The sequence below is a fragment of the Callithrix jacchus genome, chromosome 11 (assembly GCF_049354715.1).
Source record: "Callithrix jacchus isolate 240 chromosome 11, calJac240_pri, whole genome shotgun sequence".
Taxonomy (NCBI): domain Eukaryota; kingdom Metazoa; phylum Chordata; class Mammalia; order Primates; family Cebidae; genus Callithrix; species Callithrix jacchus.
This window is the reverse complement of record NC_133512.1, coordinates 115685723-115708532: the sequence shown is the minus strand read 5'-3', so window position 1 is coordinate 115708532 and position 22810 is coordinate 115685723. Positions and strand designations below refer to the sequence as shown.

Sequence of the window (22810 nt, the reverse complement as noted above, 5' to 3'; positions counted from 1 at the left end):
TCACCCTCGCCTTGGTGGCAGACCTATGAAGTGAGTGAAGATGGACTTTGTTCTCCAGAGTCCACTAAGCTCTTTCCTCCCTTTCATTCCTTTCCCCAAAACCACCTCTCCGGGCACCTACATCACCTATTGTAATGAATGGGGAAACACTATTTTAAAATGACCTCTCAGGCTGGTTGACTGAGCCCTCTCTCAACCTAGGCAGGATGGGCACGGTGTCTCTAGAACCATCCCTGCGGCAGATAGCAGCCATCTAGCAGCAGAAGCACTTTCTGTCCCTCTCAGACACAACCTTGAGTGCATGCTAGAATCACCTGGGGAGCTTTTTAACAACTACAGTGATGGACTCAGAGACTCTGTATGAATTGCTATAGGAGGCAGTCAGGCATGGGCATTTTAAAGTTCCCCACATTGGGCAGGATGAGTGAGAACCACAAGTCTGCATGGCACCATCATGGTGGGAATTCTAATGAGGTAGGCGTTAGAATTTGGGGTTAGGAACACCTAGGCCTGCTTCTATCAGTGAATCCTCAGAGCAGCTCCACAAGGAGGTTATTCCTGCCATGCAGATGAGGAACCTGCTGCTCAGAGCTCATCTGACTCAGAGTCAGAGCCAGGACCAAAACCAAGTCTCCCTGACTGCAGTCTGCGTGTGGTGGCTCACACCTGTAATCTCAGCATTTTGGGAGGCTGAGGCAGGTAGACTGCTTGAGGTCAGGAGTTTGAGACCAGCCTGGCCAACATGCTGAAACCCCAGCTCTACTAAAAATACAAAAATTAGGTGGGCATGGTGGTGCATGCCTGTAATCCCAGCTACTGGGGAGGCTGAAGCAGAAGAATCCCTTGAACCCAAGACGCAGAGGTTGCAGTGAGCAGAGATCATGCTACTGCACTGCAGCCTGGATGAGGAGCAAGACCCTGTCTGAAAAAATAATAAAAAATAAATAAGTCTTCCTGACTCCAAAGCCCATGCTCTGTCTTCTGCCACGCTGCCTCTGTAATGTTCTGTGGACCGAGGTGGCTGCCTATCATGGGTGGCCTCTGCCCATTAGAAAGGGTCCAGGGCCCACTCCCTTCGCTCTTCTGCAACTCAGGAATCGTGAGGGGAGAGTTCCTCTGGTGACCTGGGCTGCTTCCCCTACATGGGTGTAGACAGTTGCTTACCTGGTCCTTCCTCTGGGAGAGACGCTGGTGGCAGCAGCCATAGAGGGCTGCCACGAGGAGCAGGAAGGATGCCATGCAGACGATGGTGATAATAAGAGGCATGCTGAAGCGGTCCTCGGCCTCTTCTGGTGGCCCCTGATCCCCCAGCTGCATATGACTGACCCCTGCCTGCAGAAGAGGGTGGCAGAAAACAGGCTTAGGCACCCCCTTCTTTCTCCACCCCACCCCCCACTCCACCCCACTTCACTGGAGAGCCCATCTGCTGGGGCTCGTGCAGCTGCCCTTTCCTCCATGCAAGCACGTGAGGGGTTCCTCCCCATGGAGAGAGGAACGGGGGCTCAGTAACCAGACCTCCCACAAGGGATTTCTGAGCCACACTGTCCCCACACCTGGAGTGGCTTACCTCCTTTAGTTCATCCCATTTGTCCTTCAGCCGCTCGTACACATCCTTGGGAGGGAGCTTAGCTGTGGGAGAGGAAGGAGACGCTGCCCAATGGCCCAGCCCAAAGCGAGGCAGTGGGGGACAGAGACTGTGCCCCAAGATAGGGACGCACTGTATCTGGGTCTCCAGAGTAAGTCTCTTGGGCAACCTGGGAGGGGGTGTGGCTTGACCGTTCTTAGCAAACTGAAGGGGCACCACTGTGACCCAGCCCCTGATGTGGCTCCTGCACCCCCCATTTCCACCCACAGAGGCCTCAGCCCAGCCCCCCCTTGCCTTCCACTCACTGTGAATAGTTATTTCTTTGACAGCCACTGCCTGACTTCCTAGAACAGGTGCCAGCCGTATGCTGCACTCATCTTGGGCCGGGTTGAAGGTGGCTTTGACTGCTCGGCATATCAGCGTGACCAGTTTCTCATCTGGAGGGCCCCCTGCCTACGGTGGGGAGAGCATAGGTGACTCCGCGGGCAGTGTGACAGCAGCCTAGGCCTGTGGGCTGCCCTCCAGCTGAGGTCGGGTGGACACCGTTCCTCTGCTGGAACCTGCCTCTCTTCAGCCCCAGCTCGTGCTCCATGCAGGCCTGCCAGGAGCCGAGGGTTGTGTGCCATCTCCTGGGCCAGCTCCTGCCTCCCCTGCCTCATTCCCATCAGCCTGTTCCCCATACTGTGTTTATCTGGTCTGTGCTTGCACCTTTCATTCCTTTCATCCTAACGTCCCTTCTCTCCCTCCAAGCTATTTGAGGTTTAGGGTCTTTTTCTTTTTCTTTTCTGAGATGGGAGTTTCACTCTTGTTGCCCAGGTTGGAGTGCAATGGTATGATCTCGACTCATGACCTCTGCCTCGCGGGTTCAAACGATTCTCCTGCCTCAGCCTCCCGCGTAACTGGGATTACAGGCATGTGCCACCATGCCCAGCTAATTTTGAATTTTTAGTAGAAACAGGGTTTCTCCATGTTGGTCAGGCTGGTATCGAACTCCCGACCTCAGGTGATCCACCCGCCTTAGCCTCTTAAAGTGCTGGGATTACAGGCATGAGCCACCGCGCCCAGCCAACTGGGGATCTTTTTCATCTCCCTCCCTAGAAAGGGCTGGGGGCCAGGTCACTGCACAGCAACCCCACCCTACAGCCTGGGGGAGACTCCAAGTCCCCCTGAACTCCCATTCGCCAGCCTTTCATGCCCAGTTCAGAGAATAAGGAGGGAAGGCCGCAGCTCTTAGAAGGGTTTCTACCCCAGAGCTGAAATACATGTGCCCCTGCCCTAAACAGAGCCTCTGGCTCTGAAGCCAAGGACAGGCTGATGGGAAGGGGCTTTCGCTGAATAGTGAAACAGGTGAGATCTTAAAGCTACTCCTCAGGTATCTTGGAGCGGGTCTTAGCCCTAAGAGGAAAGATTGTGGCTGACGTGGCTTTAGGGCTGAGGATGAGGAGGGAAGCATGGACAGCTTTTGCCCAGTCCTGCCATGCCATCTAGGGGCACCCTCCCTGGGGCTTCTCTGGCCTGATTCTGGAATAAAGGACTAAGACAAAAGAAAAGGACTCTAGGGATGGCTTATCACAGAACCCACACAAAGATTTCTAATGGAATTTCCTGAGGCCTACTAATTCCCCACCCTGACATCAGGAAGAGATCCAGCATTTTCCATCTTTTCTAGCAAAGGAAAAAAATGCTTCTCACAAACAATCACACAGCCTAGCAAGTTACATCCAAAAAGAGGGTCTGAGGAAAGGCTGGGTGGGCGCCTGACTGTCCCCAGTGCCCATCTCACGCAATGCCCGCTTTGTCCAATAAGCCCAACCCAGGAGAACACCGCTCCCTTTTAAAACTGGTCTAGATGGAAGCTTTTGTCAAGTTAACTTGGAAAATGCCAGCATAATGGACACCTAAAAGAAAACAACTGCAGAAAATTCAGGCAGCAATAAAGTGTCGTAAGCCCAAATTCTCCATCCTATCTATAGACACCATGTTCTGTTCTGTTCTGTTCTAGTTCTAGTTCCTAGGGAGTGACTGCAACAACCGGCACTGACCGGGAGAGGGCAGCAGTGAGCCAGCCATCACCTGCACCCGCAGGGCTCAGCAGCTATTTGCTTAGCGTGCACAGCACATTCCCAGACCAAAGCCTTTCACCCCAGGGAGACTGAAGGCTGCTCACACGCTGCCACCTCCCTCACACAGTTGTGCTCACACGCATGCTCACACACACGCACACCACCCAGACAAGAAAGGGTGGGTCCTTTCCTCTCCCACCCACCCCACCAGCTCCTCAGGTTAGAGGGAGAATCTCCCAGCACTGTTCGTCCATCAAGGCTCTCAGATAGTCCACAGACCCACATATGTGGAAATATGAAACCACAGACCATTAAAGAGAATGGTCTCCCTTCCTCCTCCCTTCCCTTTCCCCTCCCTCGATCCCTCCCCTCTCTTCCTTCCTTCCTGATGGAGTCTTGCTCTGTTGCCCAGGCTGGAGTGCAGTGGCAGGATTTCGGCTCACTGTAACCTCCACCTCCCGGGTTCAAGCAATTATCCTACCTCAGCCTCCCAAGCAGCTGGGATTACAGGTGCCTGCCACCACACCCAGCTAATTTTTGCATTTTTAGCAGAGATGGGGTTTCCCCACATTAGCCAGGCTGGTCTTGAACTCCTGACCTCAGGCAATCCACCCGCCTCAGCTTCCCAAAGTGCTGGGATTACAGGCATGAGCCACTGTACCTGCCTCTTTTTTTTTTTTTTTTTTGGAGAAATGGAGTCTCCCTATGTTGCCTAGGCTGCTCTTGAACTCCTGGCCTCAAGCAAACTTCCTGCCTCAGTTTCCCAAAGTGTTGGGATTACAGGTGTAAGCTACCACACCTGATCTCACCTCTCATTTTCAATTGAGATATCTGAAAACCAAAGAGATCAACTCACTGAAGTCACTCCCAGAGCTAGGGGCAAGCAGGAACTAGGATTAGCATCCCCCAACTCGGCATACTAGGAATAGTCACACACTTAAGGCCAAGCAAACTGGGGGTAGGTGGTGGGGGAGGGCGGAGGCCGGCCCTGCGTCAGTCCTGTGGGTGTGTCCTGACTTAAGTCTAAACCACGGTCTGTCGCTCTGTAAGATGGGAAAGGACTACTTCCTACTAGGAAGAAATGAGGACAGGAAAGCTAATGCACCTTAAAAATGCACTTAGAACACTGCATCCCCTCTACCTCCCTCAGCCCTGTGGGGAACTTGCCCCTGGGAGCAGACCTGAGGGCAGGGCTCCGATCAGGGACCTACTCACACAGTGGGCGTGTCCTGTGAAGTTCAGGATGAGCTGCTTCTCATTCGGTGTCTCAGGAGCCTCACATTTTATCTGGAAGAAGCCACTGAGATTAAGGTTTGGGCTAAAAGTCAGGGAATCTTTGACTCTTCCCTCCCACTGAGGGGTGACCGAGATAGGAAGGAGTTCATGGCAAGCTGGGGGCCTGGCTGGAACCATTCCAGAGCCAAGTGTGTCCTGGCTGCATGGCCTGAGGGCAGCCTAAGCCAGGACCAGGCTAACCAGGCAGAGGGAGGAGGAAATGGGTAAGTGCTGTTCACAGCCGCCTGGGCTGGAGGAAAGAAAAGACTTGTCTTAAAGCCCCCTCCACCTGAGTCTGTGCTGTCCTACCTGCCCTACTCCTGCTGGAGTTACCCAGTTATTCCCATGAGCCGAGGTGGGAGAAGGTGTTTGGGGGACTTGGTGGATAGTTGACCCTGCCGTGGGGTTGGAGCTCGTGGTTTCTGGGAAGGGAGACGTTCTCGATGCCATTGCCGGGCTTGTGGGCTGCACTGTCTCCTGGGAGAGAGGGGCCGTAGAGTTGGCTGGCATCTGGCTGGAGGTCTGTTGAGTTCTTTGCGAGGGAACTGACGACGCTGTCATTGGGAAAACGATGGTAATGAGAAAAGGTGAGTGCAGCCCTGCGAGGAGAGGGCGGTCTTTTCTTGCTCTAATAGTTTTCCCAGGTTCTTTGGTCTTATCTCCCAGAGATGGGAGACGTGAACTCCTGTGACACTTTACAGGATGGGTCAGACTGGACAAGTCAGTGGAATTACGTGGCAAAAGAAGTCACAGCAGCCGCAGCAAACATTCACTGAGCATTTACTTTGTGCAAGGGACTAAGTGCTTCAAAAGGAAAGGTACTTTCCTCCTAAATCCTCACAACAACCCTCTGGGGAAAGAACTGTCATCATCCCTATTTCATAAACAAGGGAAACTGGGGCTCCGAGGAGCTCAGTGATTTGCCCAAGTTCCGGTGCCAATAAGTAGCAGGGCAGGGATTTGAATCCTGGGTTATCCCAGCGGGAGGCCACACCCCTCCTGTGTGGCACCCTCCTGCAAAGGGGTGGTCTGCTGACCAGTCTGCAGCAACGTCACCCGCAGCACTCAGATTCTGGGTCCACAGATCTGAGATGGGTCATGATCCTAAGGCTCCTGATCCATAGGCAGATTTTGAAATTGATTTACTAGGTTAAGACCAGCTCTTTTGTTTATGTTTTATTTTTATTTAATTTTTTTTGTAGAGACAGGTTTTTTCCATGTTGGTCAGGCTAAAGATCAGCTCTTATAAATAAATAAATAGGTATCAGCCAGGCGCGGTGGCTCACACCTGCAATCCCAGAACTTTGGGAGGCCAAGGTGGGTGGATCACGAGGTCAGGAGTTTGACAATAGCCTGGCCACCGTGGTGAAACCCCATCTCTGATAAAAATACAAAAATTAGCTGGGTGTGGTGGTGCAAACCTGTAGTCTCAGCTACTCAGGAGGCTGAGGCAGAAGAATCACTTGAACCCAGGAGGTGGAGGTTGCAGTGAGGTGAGATTGCGCTACTGCACTCCAGCCTGGGTGACAGAGCAAGAATCTGTCTCAAAAGTAAATAAGTAAATAGGTATGGAATAGAAACTACTAGAATGTATAGTGTATAGGAAGTATTTATGCAACGTTGGTTTCAGTAACATATATATTTCACATGCATGTTTTGGATTGCGGTGTAAAATGAAAATGTGTTTCTTATCGTGGGATACCATGAAACAGGCTGGAGAAGCATGGTTCCAGGACTTGCAATCTCCCGACACCCTCCACCATCACCACACAAGGTCTCGCCCACAGACTGTTGGGCTGTCTGCTTGCTAAACTGGGCAAGCAAGACAATGCAGTCTCATCAGAATCCACAGCCCTGCAGGCCTCTGCTCCTCCCTGAAATGGGAAACTAAGTCTGAATGAATGAAACTTGGCCATGTTGGCCAAGCTGGCCAGGCTGATCCTGAACTCCTGACCTCAGGTGATTTGCCTCAGCCTCCCAAAGTGCTGTGATTACACAGTGTTTTACCCTTCACATAGATCTCCATTTTCCAGTTGAGCAACTATATGAATTATAAGTGCTGAAAAGTATAATTTTTTGAGACAGAGTCTTGCTCTGTCACCCAAGATAGTGTGATCTCAGCTCACTGCAAACTCTATCTCCTGGGTTCAAGCAGTTCTCCTGCCTCAGCCTCCTGAGTAGCTGGGATTACAGGTGCCTGCCACCACACCTGGCTAATTTTGTATTTGTAGTAGAGACGGGGTTTTGCCATGTTGGTCAGGCTGGCCAGACCAGTATCGAACTCCTGACCTCAGGTGATCCACCTGCCTCAGCCTCCCAAAGTGTTGCAACTAGTGGTGTGAGCCACCACACCCGGCCCTAGAGTTTCTTTGTGCTTAAAGAAAACCAGGCATTACTTACGTAGGGTGGCGGTCATCCCAGGGCTTGTGAAGGTGTGGTCAGTGCCAGCCGCAGTGCTTGAACCACTTGAAGCTGTCATAAGATGGTCCTGTCCCGAGCTTGTTGGGGTGGCCACAAGATGCATCTGAGTGGGTTGGGGGGTGCTAACTGGATCTGTAGGCTGAGGGGTCGTCCGATGTTCTGCCTTAATGGTTGTGAGGTCTATGGTCACATTGTGGCTACTTTGGTCCCCAGATGTGGCTGGATCTTTCGCTCCATCCTGGCTGGTGGTGGCGTCAGGTTGAGCTGTGGTCGTGAAGGGTGCAACTGTAGTGCCAGCTGTATCTTTCATGCCCTTGGGATCATCGCTGGTGGCAGGAGGGCTGCCTGAGTCTGCTTTTCCAGGCACGGTACTGGTCACTTTGTCTTGCTGAACTGGGGCTGCAGTTCCTGAGTCACTGGCCACATTAGTGATGTTCGCCTTGACCGGGGCCTTGGGGGTGAGGACTGTGCTCTGCTGGACTGCAGCTCTGGCCTCTGTGGTGACAGCAGCTGTTGGAGCCTGGTCCTGCCTGCTGGAGGCTTCTGCTGCCATTGGGGCTGTTCCGTTGAGTGAGTCATTAGCATGTGAATCTGCTGTTTGCAAAGACAATACAGAATGGAGTTAGGGCTGGGAGGCTCTCTCACCATGCTTCTCCAGCTCTTCCCCAGGATTCAGAGGCCTTGCTGAAGGCCTGGGTCCTCGGTGACTCCAGATTTTTTTCTTTTCTTTTCTTTTCTTTTTGAGATGGAGTCTTGCTATGTCACAAGGCTGGACTGTAGTGGCATGATCTCGGCTCACTGCAACCTCCACCTCCTGGGTTCAAGCGATTCCCCTGCCTCAGCCTCCCAAGTAGCTGGGATTACAGGCATGCGCCACCACACCCAGCTAATTTTTGTTGTTTTTTTTTTTTTTGAGACGGAATTTCGCTCTTGTTACCCAGGCTGGAGTGCAATGGCGTGATCTCGGCTCACTGCAACCTCCACCTCCTGGGTTCAGGCAATTCTCCTGCCTCAGCCACCTGAGTAGCTGGGATTACAGGCATGCACGACCATGCCCAGCTAATTTTTGTATTTTTAGTAGAGACGGGGTTTCACCATATTGACCAGGATGGTCTCGATCTCTTGACCTCGTGATCCACCCGCCTCGGCCTCCCAAAGTGCTGGGATTACAGGTGTGAGCCACTGTGCCCGGCCGACTCCAGATTTTTCTGAGGTTCAAGAAACCTCTAAGAGGGGAGTTTAGAGTGCAGCAGGGTCAGAAAAGCAAAATGCTGCCAAAGGAGAGGGCCAGGCCAGTGAGGCCCCCACACGTGGAGGCTGTCGTACGCTCCCTGTCTGCCCTCCCTGTCTAGCCCCACACACATCTCCCTCAAGTTTCTCAATGTGCTACCCCTGAACCGGCTGCCAGGAACATCTCTGTCTCCTCCTCTCCAGCTCCCAGGCACGTGGCCCCACCAAAGATTCCACAGACTAATGCTCCCTGAAGTGCCCTGGCCCTGTGCTGAGCTTAAGCAAAAAACACATGGTCCCTGTTCTCATGGAAGTTAAATCCAGAAGATGAAACGGATGATAAACTGAAGTTACACAGAGCTGTGCCCCGACTGTGCAGCGCGGCGGCTTCGCCGTGCCAGGGGCAAAGGGAAGGAAGGCTTTGTTTAACGAAATAATTCTTGAGGAAACAGGTTCTGTGTCAGGCAGTGGAGACACAACAGTGAACGTGACACAGACTCTCATACCCTCAAAAAGGCTACGCTCAGTGGGGGAGACAGAGACTAAACAGGGTGGTTAAATCTGCTTACCAGATGGAGGAGGCAAGGAAGGAAGTGGCGCAGAGACCCACGGCGAGGGGAGCGAAAGCATCTCTGCAATGATTGTTAAACTAAGCCCGGAGGATAACAAGGAGAACAATGTATGGAGAATGGGAGGAAAAGTGTTCATGGCAGAAGGAACAGAATCTGCAAAGCCCCAAGTAGAGAAAGGAGCTGAAAGAGGACAAGCAGGAATGGAGTTTGGTGAGAAGGGGTCAGGCACAGGGCTGAGAAAATGCAGGGTCTTATAATTACACTGACAGCAACTAAGCGTCCAAACCAGACATTTTTGAGAGTAAAAGGCTCTCTTAAAAATCACATCCAACAGGGCGCAGTGGCTCACGCCTGTAATCCCAGCGCTTTGGGAGGCCAAGGTGGGTGGATCACCAGAGGTCAGGAATTCGAAGCCAGTCTGGCCAACACAGTGAAACCCCGTCTCTACTAAAAATACAAAATTACCCGGGCATGGTGGTGCGTGCCTGTAATCCCAGCTACTTGCAAGGGAGGCTGAGGCAGGAGCACTGCTTGAAACTGGGAGGTGGAGAATGTACCACTCTGTACTCTAGCCTGGGCGACAGGTGAGACTCTGTCTCAAAAAAACAAAAAACAAACAAACAAAAAAAACAACCACATCCTATTGGGCCAGGTACAGTGGCCTATGACTATAATCCCAGCAGTTTGAGACCAGCTTGGCCAATATGGAGAAACCCCGTCTGTACTAAAAATACAAAAATTAAAATTAGCCAAGCAAGGTCGCGGAGGCCTATAATCCCAGCTACTTGGGAGGCTGAGGCAGGGGAGTCACTTGAACCTAGGAGGCAGAGGTTGCAGTGAGTCGAGAATACACCACACTGCACTCTAGCCTGGGCGACAGGTGAGACTCCGTCTCAAAAAAATAAAAATCATAAAATCACATCCTACATAGAATGAGACATAAGATCACCTTCCTCAGAGGCCAACATGCAGATTCTGGATTTTATTCTAGCTGCAAAAAAGCAGCCAGGGAAGGCATTAAAGCAAGGAAGTGGTATAGGATGACTTACAAAGAAACATGTTTCCGCCGCTTTGGGGAAAGCGGACTGGAAAGAGGAACGTGTGGAAAAGGGAAGAGAAGTCTGGAGGCAATTCCAGTAATCCAGTGGCATGAACGGGGCTGGCCACAGGATGCTACTGACACTGGGGACAAAAGGTGGATAGGTCAAGACTGTTTTGGGGATCGACTGTTTGTTGATGTCCTAAGTGAGGGAAGAAGAGAATCCAAGACGATTCCTAGTCTTCTGTCTGGAGCAGAAGGGAGTGGTGGGAAGGGGGCTCATGACTGCGTGCCGTTCTCTGTGCCAGCCAGCACCCAAACCATTTCTCTCTGTTGGGGAGTTCCACACCCCATGAGACTTGATGGCAACAGAATTTGCTTCCTATGGCAATGCTCCAATGAAAATGCCAGCTCTTTCCATGACCAGCCTCCCTGGGATGAGCACCAGCACGTGGCAGTGCCATCATGAATGAGAACTCTCATTCCAGCCAGTGAGGGAGGGGACGGCAGCCCGTGAGGGGCTCTGCAGGCAGAAGCAGTGACATCACGCATGGAGGTGAGGCCCAGCTCGCGTCCCGAGACGCAGTGGCACCTAGCGCCTGGCAGGACTGGGCCGCGCTGGCCTCCTTGGATCAGTCCTACAGCCTGGCTTGGGTGACATTCAAAGCAGCCCTGAACGTTGCCTCCGGCAATCCCGGCTACTCTGTGCTGGATGGTAGCCAGGACCTTTTACACACACATTTTGCTACTGAAAAGCAGAAACGCCTATCAGGAGCAGCTGCCGGCAGCAAGACTTCAGGGGTCAGTTGTAGACCTCACTGGGGACAAAGGGCAGTCAAAATTCTGCAAGTATTAAGGAACAGGACTCAAGTGTCCCATGACATCTCGAGGATAAGCAGTCCCATTATCACCTCTAATCTAAAGTGAAGTGCCCAGGAAGTGGCTTTGGTCTGGCCGAGCGGACGCTGCCAGAATATGAAAGACGCTGCCAGAATATGAAAGGCACTCACATCAGATGTATTTTAAAAAGCAATGCAGTGTGGGGGGTTGACAGGCCTTTTTTTCTTAATGGTTTATAAAATAATCGTGCTTCTTACTACTGATGGCGTCATGGTGTCATCTGGCAAGATACTAGACTGCTAAGGGAATATATCAGCATATCTGAGGAATTAAGGAATTTGTGGGATGATTGCTTCTTCTCTTTTTTTGAGACAGATTCTCGCTCTGTCGCCAGGCTGGAGTACAGTGGCGCCATCTTGGCTCACTACAACCTCTGCCTCCCAGGTTCAAGCAATTCTCCTGCCTCAGTTTCTGGAGTAGCTGGGACTAGAGCGCATGCCACCACACACAGCTAATTTTTGTATTTTTAGTGGAGACGGGGTTTTACCATGTTGGCCAGGATGGTCTCCATCTCTTGACCTGGTGATCCGCCCGCCTCGGCCTCCCAAAGTGCTGGGATTACAGGTGTGAGCCACCATACCTGGCTTGCTTTTTTTTTTTTTTTTGAGACAGGATCTTGCTCTGTTGCCCAGGCTGGAGTACAGTGGTGCAATCAGGACTCACTGCAGCCTTGACCTCCTAGGTTCAAGCAGTCCTCCCACCTCAGCCTCTGAAGTAGCTGGGACCACAAGCACGCACCACCACACCCAGCTAATTTTTGTATTATTTGTACAGACAAGATTTCACTATAATGCCCAGGCTGGTCTCAAACTCCTGGACTCAAGTGATCTTCCAGCCTCAGCCTCCCAAAGTGTTGGGATTACAGGTGTGAGCCATGGCACACAGCCCTGGCTGGTTGCTTCTTACAGTGGTGAACAGCTTAAAACAGGATTTCTCAACTCTGAAACTACTGACATTTTGAACTGGATATCTCTTGCTATGGGAGGTTGTCCTATGCATTATACACAGAATGCTTAGCAACATTCCTGGCGTCTCTCCATTAGATGCAAGTAATACACATACGCACATCTCTTTCCAGCTGTAACCATGAAAAATGTCTCCAGATATTGCCAAATGTCTCCTAAGGGAGACAAAATCACTACCAGAGAAAACTACTGGTTTAAATAAGTTCAAATTCCTAAATCCTCCTAGGAACGCACAGACTGAAAACCAGAGACTTTCCAAGAACACATTCAAGGAGTCTCTTTGTTTGCAGCTGAAGGGCTGAGATGGCCAGAAGGCTTTAAAGCTTGATTCCATGAGTTGCTGAATTACGGTGTTAATTTATAACCTCACCAGGTCTCTTATGTGAAAATAGGACCTAGAGAATCTGGTTTGTTGTTGTTGTTGCTGTTGTTTTTGAGATGGAGTTTCACTCTTGTTGCCCAGGCTGGAGTGCAATGGTGCAATCTCGGCTCACTGCAACCTCCACCTCCTCGGTTCAAGCAATTCTCCTGCCTCAGCCTCCCAAGTACCTAGGATGATAGGTGTGTACCACCACGCCCAGCTAATTTTTGTATTTTTAATGGAGGTAGGATTTCATTATGTTGACCAGGCTGGTCTCGAACTCCTGAACTCAGGTGATCTGCCCACTTCAGCCTCTCAAAGTGCTAGGATTACAAGCATGAGCCACCGCGCCCAGCTGCATCTCTCTCCTAAGGATACCAGTCACTGGATTTAGAGCCCTCCCTAATTCGGTATGACTTCATCTTAACTTGATTACATGATTACATCTGCAGAGACCCCATTTCTAAATAGGGTCACCTGCCCAGGTACCAGGTACCAGAGGTTAGGATCTGACCATGTCTTTTTTGGGGGAATGCCATTCAGTCTCCTAATCTGCATCTCACTATAAAAACCAGGAGTCTTCCAAACATTAGAAAGTAACACTGTCTGCTTTAAAGAGAAAGTAACTGTATTAAAAAGATAATTTGGGGCCGGGCATGGTGGCTCATGCCTGTAATCCCAGCACTTTTGGAGGCAAAGGCAGGCAGGTCAAAAAATCGAAACCATCCTGGCCAACATGATGAAACCCCGTCTCTAGTAAAAAATACAAAATTTAACTGGATGTGGTGGTGCGTGCCTGTAGTTGCAGCCACTCAGGAGGCTGAGGTGGGAGAATTGCTTGAACCCAGAAGGCGGACGTTGCAGTGAGCTAAGATTACGCCACTGCACTCCAGCCTGGGCAACAGAGCAAGACTCCGTCTCAAAAAAAAAAATAAATAAATAATAAAAGGATAAATCACTGGCTAATAAAAATACTTGAGGTTGCTAAAGAATCAAGTGTAAGTCAGAAACAGTGCCCAAGACCTCTTCTCCTGAATGGGTCTGGTGAGGTCATCACTTCTACCACCATCGAGCATCAGTTCACGCCACTGCAACATCAGTACTGGATGCTGGATTTTATCTGAGATGACGATGTATAAGGATACTCTCCGTAAGAGGTCTTTCCATTTACCTTTATGACTGGCACCATGGGGAATCCCCTGGTTCTATCCACATTCCTTCCTGCTGCATTATTTAGCCACATGTAGAGTTCATACTACGTAAATCTGATTAAATGTAATAGGCCACTTATTCTGCCCTATAGTGAGCTCCTATGGTCTGTGGGATAATCATGATAGTGAAGAAAGCATCGGGAGTCCAGAAACGGTGCTGCTGACAGAAGCCTGGCAGCCTGGAGGGCACAACAGGTCTGGGACGTGCCTGCCTCCACCACAGCCACTTGGCCATGGGTCTGCAGTGCCATATTAGGTGACGGAGAAAGACACTGATACGCAGAAGGGGTCATCTTGTCCATCTTATTACCAAGAGCCTTCTCTAGAGCTGTGCACACAGCCTCACACTCCAGACCTATCCCGGCAAGTCCCTCCACCCGCCCACCTGACCTTCCAAATTCCACTGATGCTCCAGTGAGTGCCGTTGCTTCTACATTCTCTAGCATTGCTTTAAAAATCATCAGCTCCAGCCAGGCGTGGTGGCTTATGCCTGTATCCCAAGCACTTTGGAGGCCAAGGCGGGCATATCACCTGAGGTTGGGAGTTCAAGACCAGCCTGACCAACATAGTGAAACCTCGTCTTTAAAAAAAAAAAAGTCACCAGCTCCTGCTGATGAATCTGTTCAGAACCTGGCCTCAGCGGACCTTTCCTTCAAAAACAAAAGACCAGGAAATGTATTCTTTAAAGTCTAGCCACTGGGAAAATTTTCTTTCGACACCGCCCTTCAGGACTCCCCTAAATAGGGATCTTCTCCTGTCGCCATCCACTGTCGGCTCGCACTAGCATATGACCCTAAATCATATAAAACCAGGCCTAGCTTTTTCACTCCTCAGTCAGCTGATCACAGGGAGTTAATTCTCTTAGAGACCTTTGGGTATGGGCTGGGGCAAGAACAGGCATTCTGAGGGTGGGAGCCACGGTGCAATTTCCACTGTCCTCCTCTAGGACTAGCCCAAGCCTGGTCCTCTATCTAACACCTTCAGTCTGACAATGGAAAGCCACAAAATAAACCTAAAGAAAAAAACAGGGAGAATGAAAGAATAACCAATGAAATAGAAACCAAAACACAATATCAAATATCAAAATCAAAACCTGATTTTTTTTAAAAAGGGCTAATCAAGTATTAAAAAGTCTTTGGAGAGAGAAGAAACAGCCTGGCCAACATGGTGAAACCCCATCTCTACTAAAAATACGAAAATTAGCTGGGCGTGGCGGTGGGCACCTGTAATCCCAGCTACTTGGGAGGCTGAGGCAGGAGAATCATTTGAACCCAGGATGTGGAGGCTGCAGTGAGCTGAGATCACGCCACTGCACTCCAGCCTGGGCAACAGGGTGAGACTCCATCTCAAAAACAAGGGAAAAAAAAATCCAAAGGCATAACTAAACAATGTGAGATACAAAAATAATAATGGGTATTTAAAGCATAATACCTTATGGGCAAATACTAATAAATTTGAGGCAGATGAAATGGACACATTTATTTATTTTCTTTTTTTCTTTTTTTTTTTTTTTTTTTGAGGCAGGGTCTCACTCCGTCCCACAGACTGGAGTGCAGTGGTGTGATCTCGGCTCACTATAACCTCCTGGGGTCAAACAATCCTCCTACTTCAGCCTCCTGGGTAGCTAGGACTACAGGCATGCACCACCACGCCCAGTTAAAACTTGTAATTTTTGTAGAGACAGGGTTTCACCACGTTGCCGAGGCTGGTCTCACACCTGGGCTCAAGGGATCCGTGTGCCTCAGCCTCCCAAAGTGCAAGAACTACAGATGTGAGACACTGGGCCCACACACATTTCTTGGGAAAAGCAAAAACTTAACTAGAGTAACTCAAGAAAAATGGAAATGGAAATAATCATTTATTCGATAATCAGAAAGAAACTGAGCCTTTCCAACTTGGGTGCGGTAAAATGGCTCCTGCAAAGAAGGTTAGTAAGAAAAGCCATTCTGCCATCAGCGAGGTGGTGACCGAGAATGCACCCATCAACAATCCCAAGCACATCCATGGAGTGGGCTTCAAGAAGGCTGCCCCTCAGGCACTCACAGAGGGTCAGAAATTTGCCATGCAGGAGATGGGAACTCCAGAGGTGCGCACTGATATCAGGCTCATCAAAGCTTCCTGGGCCAAAGGAATAAAGGATGTTCTATACCTACCGTGCAGTTGTCCGGGAAACTGCCCAAACAAGCTCTATACTTTGGTTACCCACGTACCTGTTACCACTTTCAAAAATCAGCGTGGATGAGAACTAACTGCTGACTGTCGAATAAATCCAATAAACTTATAAAAACACAGGCTGGGCGCGGTAGCTCACGCCTGTAATCCCAGCACTTTGGGAGGCCAAGGCGGGTGGATCATGAGGTCAAGAGATCGAGACCATCCTGGTCAACATGGTGAAACCCCGTCTCTACTAAAAATACAAAAAATTAGCTGGGCATGGCGGCGCATGCCTGTAATCCCAGCTACTTGGGAGGCTGAGGCAGGAGAATTGCCTGAACCCAGGAGGCGGAGGTTGCGGTGAGCCGAGATCGCGCCATTGCACTCCAGCCTGGGTAACAAGAGCGAAACTCCGTCTCAAAAAAAAAAAAAAATTATAAAACCACAAAAAAGGGGGGGAAAAAAGAAATCGATTAGGTAGTTAATACTTTGATCATAAAGAAACTCCAAAACAGGATTCCAAGATCCAATCATTCTGGCCTTCAAGAAGGCTGCCCCTCAGGCACTCACAGAGGGTCAGAAATTTGCCATGCAGGAGATGGGAACACCAGAGGTGCGCGCTGATATCAGGCTCATCAAAGCTTCCTGGGCCAAAGGAATAAAAAATCAACTTTATCACAGTCTGTTCTGTTGTAATATGTGTCTGTAAAAGGAACGGTTTAATATACAATTATTGATCAACAAAACATGAAAAGCGCAAACCAAAGAAAAAGACTCATACATTTAGCATCGAAGTTAAGAATCTGTGTTCATTAAAAGAAACAATAGGACTTCCAGTTTCAGCTAATAAGGGTAGAGACTGGAAGAACTTTGCTGCTACTCTGACTACAAGAAAAGAGCTGAGAGGCCGGGCGCGGTGGCTCACGCCTGTGATCCCAGCACTTCGGGAGGCTGAGGCAGGCAGATCACAAGGTCAGGAGTTCGAGACCAGTCTGCCCAATATGGTGAAACCCCATCTCTACTAAAAATACAAAAATTAGCCAGGTGTGGTGGTGGGCGCCTGGACAAAGTTTGGTACGAAGATTATTTGTTTTTTTATTTTGAGATGGACTTTGTCGCCCAGGCTGGCCTCGGGGGTTCAAGCGATTCTCCTGCCTTAGCTTTCTGAATAGCTGAGATTACAGACACATGCCACAATGCCCAGCTAATTTTTGTACTGTTAGTAGAGACGTGGTTTCACCATGTTGGTCATGCTGGCCTGGAGCTCCTGACATCGTGATGTGCCTACATCATCCTCACAAAGTGCTGGGATTACAGGCGTTAGCGACCATGCCAGGCCGATTGAGGTCAATTTTTAAATGAGTTTCTAAAAGCTGTTTATGTGCTAGTATGAAAATGTGAAGCCCTGGGAGCTGCAGGCATGGGAAGGCCCACAACCCAGGGCAGCTTCCTCCTAGGAACCCCGCCAGGTGCTCACAGGAAGCCTGGAGAAAGCAACCCCTTGCGGGTGGGGTGGGCAGGGGGAAGAAAACAGCCAGTGCTGAAACTCCATCCCTCCACATTTCTATAGGGAAGGAAAAAAAGTCTTTCCAGTGGAAATCAACAAAAACTACAACCTGAGGGCACTGGCGGAAACCTTCTGTAGCCAGGCAAAAGAACAGGAAAAATAAAATAGCTCCTTACTCCTGGAGCGGGGCAGGGCTGTGGGCCAAACCCAGCTGTAACTTCCAGGAAAGAGGCAGGGCACCCTCAAGCTCACCTTCCCAGTGCCTGAGTGACACTTCAATGCAACGTCAGGGAATGGTCCCCTCCCCTGTTCCACAAGGCCAGCAAGGGTGAAGTGAAAAATAACAGTGGAGCGGCCGGGTGCAGTGGCTCACACCTGTAATCCCAGCACTTTGGGAGGCCAAGGCAGGTAGGTCACCTGTGGTTAGGTGTTCGAGACCAGCCTAGCCATCACAGTGAAACTCTCTCTCTACTAAAAACACAAAAAATTAGTCAGGCATAGTGGCACTTGCTGTAGTCTCAGCTACTCAGGAGGCTGAGGCAGGAGAATGGCTTGAAGGTGGAGGTTGCAATGAGCTTAGATCGTGCCACTGCACTCCAGCCTGGGCAACACGGCAAGGCTGCATCTCAAATAAAAACAGTAAAATACAGTTGGAGGGAGCTTAAAAGGAAGACTCTTTGAGGAACAGCAAACAGTGATGACTTACAGCCAAGCGGGGACGAAGAGAGATATTACCGGAGGACTTGGCAGCCCGGGGTGCATCCATGGTATCCATAGCAACAACAAACTGTAAACCCAGCCCAACTCCTGCCTTGATTAACATAAACCTTCACACTAAAGACACAGCAAACGAAAAGCCACACAGGAGGCAACCACCCATCTACTTTCTGTCTCCAGATTCACCCATTCTGGAGAGTTCATGTAAATGGAATCATACACTACGTGGGCTTCTGTGACTAGCTTCTTTCACTATGATGTGTTTTCAAGCTTTTCCTTTTCGCTTTTGTTTTCCAGGTTCATCCATGCTAGCAGGGGTCCGATCCTTGCTCCTCTGTATTGCTGAGTGATATTTCATAGTGTGGAGCTTCCATTTTTGTTCATCCATTCATCGGTTGATGAGCATTTGGGTTGTTTTAAGCCTTGTGCTATGTGAATAATGCTGCTATAAACACTTGTGTATGAGTGTTTGTGTGGACATATTTTCACTTCCCTTGGGTACATACTTAGGAGTGGAATTGCTGGGTCATATGGTAACTCTTTATTGAGTATTTTGAGGGACTGCCAAGCCATTTTCCAAAGTGGCTGCCCCATTTTACACGTCAATCAGCAATGCTTTTGTGAATCCAATTTTTCCAGTCCTTGCCAATAGTTATCATCTTTTCCACAATTGCCATTTTAGTGGGCATGAAGTTATCTCTCATTGTGGTTTTTATTTTTCTTTCCCTAATGACTAATCAAATCCAGCACTACACAGAAAGGACAATACATCATGACCACTTGAGGCACATCTCACGGACAGTTCAGTATTTGAAAAATCAGTCAATGCAATTCACCAAAGCAAAATAAGAAAAACCATATGATCAGCAGCCTCCACCTCTCAGATTCAAGCAATTCTCCTGCCTCAGCCGCCCGGGTAGCTGGGACTATAGGTGCACACTACCATGCCCAGCTAATTTTTGTACTTTAGTAGAGACAGGGTTTCACCATGTTGCCCAGGCTGGTCTCAAACTCCTGAGCTCAGGCAATCTGCCCACCTCAGCTTCCTAAAGTGCTGGGATTACACAGCCACCACGTCCCGCCAACCTAACAAAATTTAACATCCATTCATGATTTACAAAAACCTTCCAGGGGGACTGTGAGTGGGGTTAAAAAAAAAAAAAAAAAAAGCAAAACCTTTCAGCAAACCAGGAACAGTAGGAAACTTCCCTCACCTAATTAGTGATGTCTCCAAATAAACCTACACCTAACATCATACTTAATGGGAAGAGATCGAATGCTTTGCTGTGAAATTTGAGAACAAAGCAAGGATGTCCTCTCTTTCCACTCCTATTGAATACTGTACTGTAACTCCTACCAAGTTCAATAGGAAACACACACACACAAACACACACAGACAACACACAGACGCACAGACACAGACAGGCACAGACACAGAAACACACAGACACGGACATAGAAACACAAACAGATGCAGACACACACAGACACAGACACAGAGACAGACACACACACAGACACACAGACACAGACAGACACACACACAGACACACAGACACAGACATAGAAATACAAACAGATGCAGACACACACAGACACACACACACACACACACACAAAACAACAAGGAAAACCCAACCATAAAAACCCAATTTTTTAAAACAGGCAAAAGATCTCCAAGGAAAAATTACCAAAGAAGATATACAGATGGCAAATAAGAATATGAAAAGATGCTCATCATTAGTCATTAGGCAAATGCAAATTCAAGCAACACCATTACATACCTACTGGAACGGCCGAAATCAAACAAATGACAATCCCAAATGCTCAGCAGCAACTCTCATCCACTGCTGGTCGGAATGCGCAATGTACAGATATTTGGAAAACAGTTTAACAGTTTCTTTTAAAGTGAAGCAAACAATTATTATATGACTCAGCAATTCTGTTCTTATTTACCTACACAAAATGAAAACCTACAGTCACACAAAAACCTCCATGCAAATGTGTATGACTGTTTTAGTTACAATCACCCAAAACTGAGAACCACCAAGATACTCTTCAGCAAGTGAATGGGTATTATATGGCCATATCGTGACTACTCAGCAATAAAAAGAAATGAACTAGTGATTCATGTGACAGCATAGATGAGACTTAAATACATTTTGCTAACTAAAAGCCAAAAGTCTGCACAGCATTTGATTCCATTTTGATTTTATGGAAAGAGTAAAATGATAGGGGTAGAAAACAGATCAGTGGACACCAAAGGTTGAGGGAAATGGGAGGAGCTGATTCCTCAACTCCATTCAAGGTTATTTCTAGGACAGTGAGTGATGGACAAGAATCCACAAGACTTTATATCTGTTGAAACCCAAAGATTTGTGTCCTCCAAGAATTAACTTTACTTAATACCAATTACAATCACCTGGCATGTCCAGGAAATCCTAGGATGTAATAGAGACTATGAAAATCAATTTAACTATATTATAACTGTGTAACATGGGCTGGGCGCGGTGGCCCACACCTGTAATCCCAGCACTTTGAGGGGCTGAGGCAGGTGGATCACCTGAGGTCAGGAGTTCGAGACCAACCTGGCCAACATGGCGAAACCCCGTCTCTACTACTCTACTAAAAAAAAGTACAAAAATTAGCAGGGCATGGTGGCGTGCACCTGTAATCCCAGCTACTCAGGAGGCTGAGACAGAAGAATTGCTTGAACCCAGGAGGCGGAGGTTGCAGTGAGCCAAGATCACAACCCACTGTACTCCAGCCTAGATGACAAGAGCAAAACTCCATCTAAAAAAAAGTATAACATAACCTCGTTGAAGAGGGTGGAGAACAAGAGTTCACCTAAATGACCCTGGAAAAGTTTTTTAACTAGATACTGTAACAAAAGAACTGCAAATAAACAATGTATTTTAAGTAACAAGACTGTTCCTCACAAGGGCATGTCAATTACAAACCTATTGAACAAATAATTCCACAAATTATAGATAACATAAGCCAGGTCTCTGTTAGAGAAAGAAGTTACAAATAAGTAAACAGGTAGAGAGGGAGGCTAACCCTGAGACACTTGATGAGAGATACCAACGTCAGTCCGGACTCAGGTTGTAATAGACAAACAGATGACAGATAAGGAAATGAGCCGGGCGCGGTGGCTCACACCTGTAATCCCAGCACTTTGGGAGGCCGAGGCGGGTGGATCACGAGAGGTCAAGAGATCGAGACCATCCTGGTCAACATGGTGAAACCCTGTCTCTACTAAAAATACAAAAAATTAGCTGGGCACAGTGGCGCGTGCCTGTAATCCCAGCTACTCAGGAGGCTGAGGCAGGAGAATTGCCTGAACCCAGGAGGTAGAGGTTGCGGTGAGCCGAGATCGCGCCATTGCACTCCAGCCTGGGTAACAAGAGCGAAACTCCGTCTCAAAAAAAAAAAAAGGAAATGAATACATGGTAAACAAATGTATATTTTCCAGCTCTGTCCACTTAGAGCATCTAGGAGCAGTGGCAAACCAGTGGCATAGGGTACACCCAGGGTCTATGTTTGGTTTCTGATACCACTCTACAATAAAATGAACCAAGGCTCCTTGGAGAAATGGCTTGATTCTAGTGCTGATGTAGGGGAAATGCAAGATGAGCCTGGAACGTCGTGTGATATCAGAAAGTAAAGAAGTGCTAAAGAAGGCAAGTCCAGCCTGAAAGACCAGAAAGAGAGGTCAGCAGGAAAGAGCTCCTAATGGGCCAGACCCGGAGCAATGTGAGCAAAAAAACAAGAGCTACTGGATTGGAACCCCAAGAATAAAATCAGTGTCCACGAGTCTATTCTGATAAATGATTAATAAATCATTCTTACAGTGGTATTCCAAAAAATTGTAGACATGCCCCCAAAACTTCTATACCTAAGAAAACAATCCAATATAAAAAAATAAAATAATTAAACATGCATTTCACAGAAAAAAATAAATAGCGCAAACAGCCTAAGAATATCTGAAAATGTTAGTAATTAAGGAAATGCAAAATAAGAAAGAATTTTCTTTTCATATCCATCAGACTGACAAACATTTCAAGGTCAGTACCAAGTGACAGCAAGAATATGAAGTAGTGTAAACTGGTTGAAACACTTTGGAAGAGTGCGGCGTTATCAAAGACAGACATCCACAGCTTCCAATTTTTTTTTTTTTTTTAAGAGATGGGGGTCTTGCTATGTTGCCCAGCTGGAGTGCAGTGGCTATTCACAGGTGTGATCCCACTACTGATCAGCACAGGAGTTTTGACCTGCTCTGTTTCCAGCCTGGGCCAGTTCACCCTTCCTTAGGCAACGGACTCCCGGGAGGTACCGTATTGATGCTGAACTTAGTGCGGACACCCAATCGGCATAGCGCGCTACAGCCCAGAACTCCTGGACTCAACTGATCCTCCCACTACAGCCTCCTGAGTAGCTGGGACTACAGGCACGTGCCACCATGCTGGGTTTTTTTTTTTTCTTTGAGATGGACTCTCCCTCTGTCCCCCAGGCTGGAGTGCAGTGGCACCATCTCGGCTTACTATAGCCTTTGCCTCCCAGGTCCAAGTGATTCTCCCGCCTCAGTAGCTGGGGATTACAGACACCCACCACCACACCTGGCTCATTTTTGTATTTTTAATAGAGATGGGGTTTTACCATATTGTCCAGGCTGGTCTCAAACTCCTGACCTCAACTGATCCACCCACCTACAGGCGTGAGCCACCACGCCCAGCCCACAACTTCCAATTGTATCACTAGGCATTTATCCTAGGGAGACATGAGTATGCATTATGGTGCATTTACAAGA

At 48.6% G+C, this 22810-nt stretch overlaps 1 protein-coding gene across 1 annotated transcript in view; it reads right to left on the bottom strand.

Moving 5' to 3' along the window:
• Nucleotides 1-22810, bottom strand: part of PODXL (podocalyxin like) — a 59671-nt gene that overhangs the window by 4326 nt on the left and 32535 nt on the right. Inside the window, exons 3-8 of the mRNA XM_002752001.5 lie at nt 7324-7938; nt 5257-5477; nt 4864-4935; nt 1891-2038; nt 1568-1629; nt 1165-1332 (exon numbers count right to left, since the gene is read on the bottom strand). Coding sequence (XP_002752047.5) covers nt 1165-1332; nt 1568-1629; nt 1891-2038; nt 4864-4935; nt 5257-5477; nt 7324-7938 — 1286 coding nt within the window. The remainder of the gene's footprint in view (nt 1-1164; nt 1333-1567; nt 1630-1890; nt 2039-4863; nt 4936-5256; nt 5478-7323; nt 7939-22810) is intronic.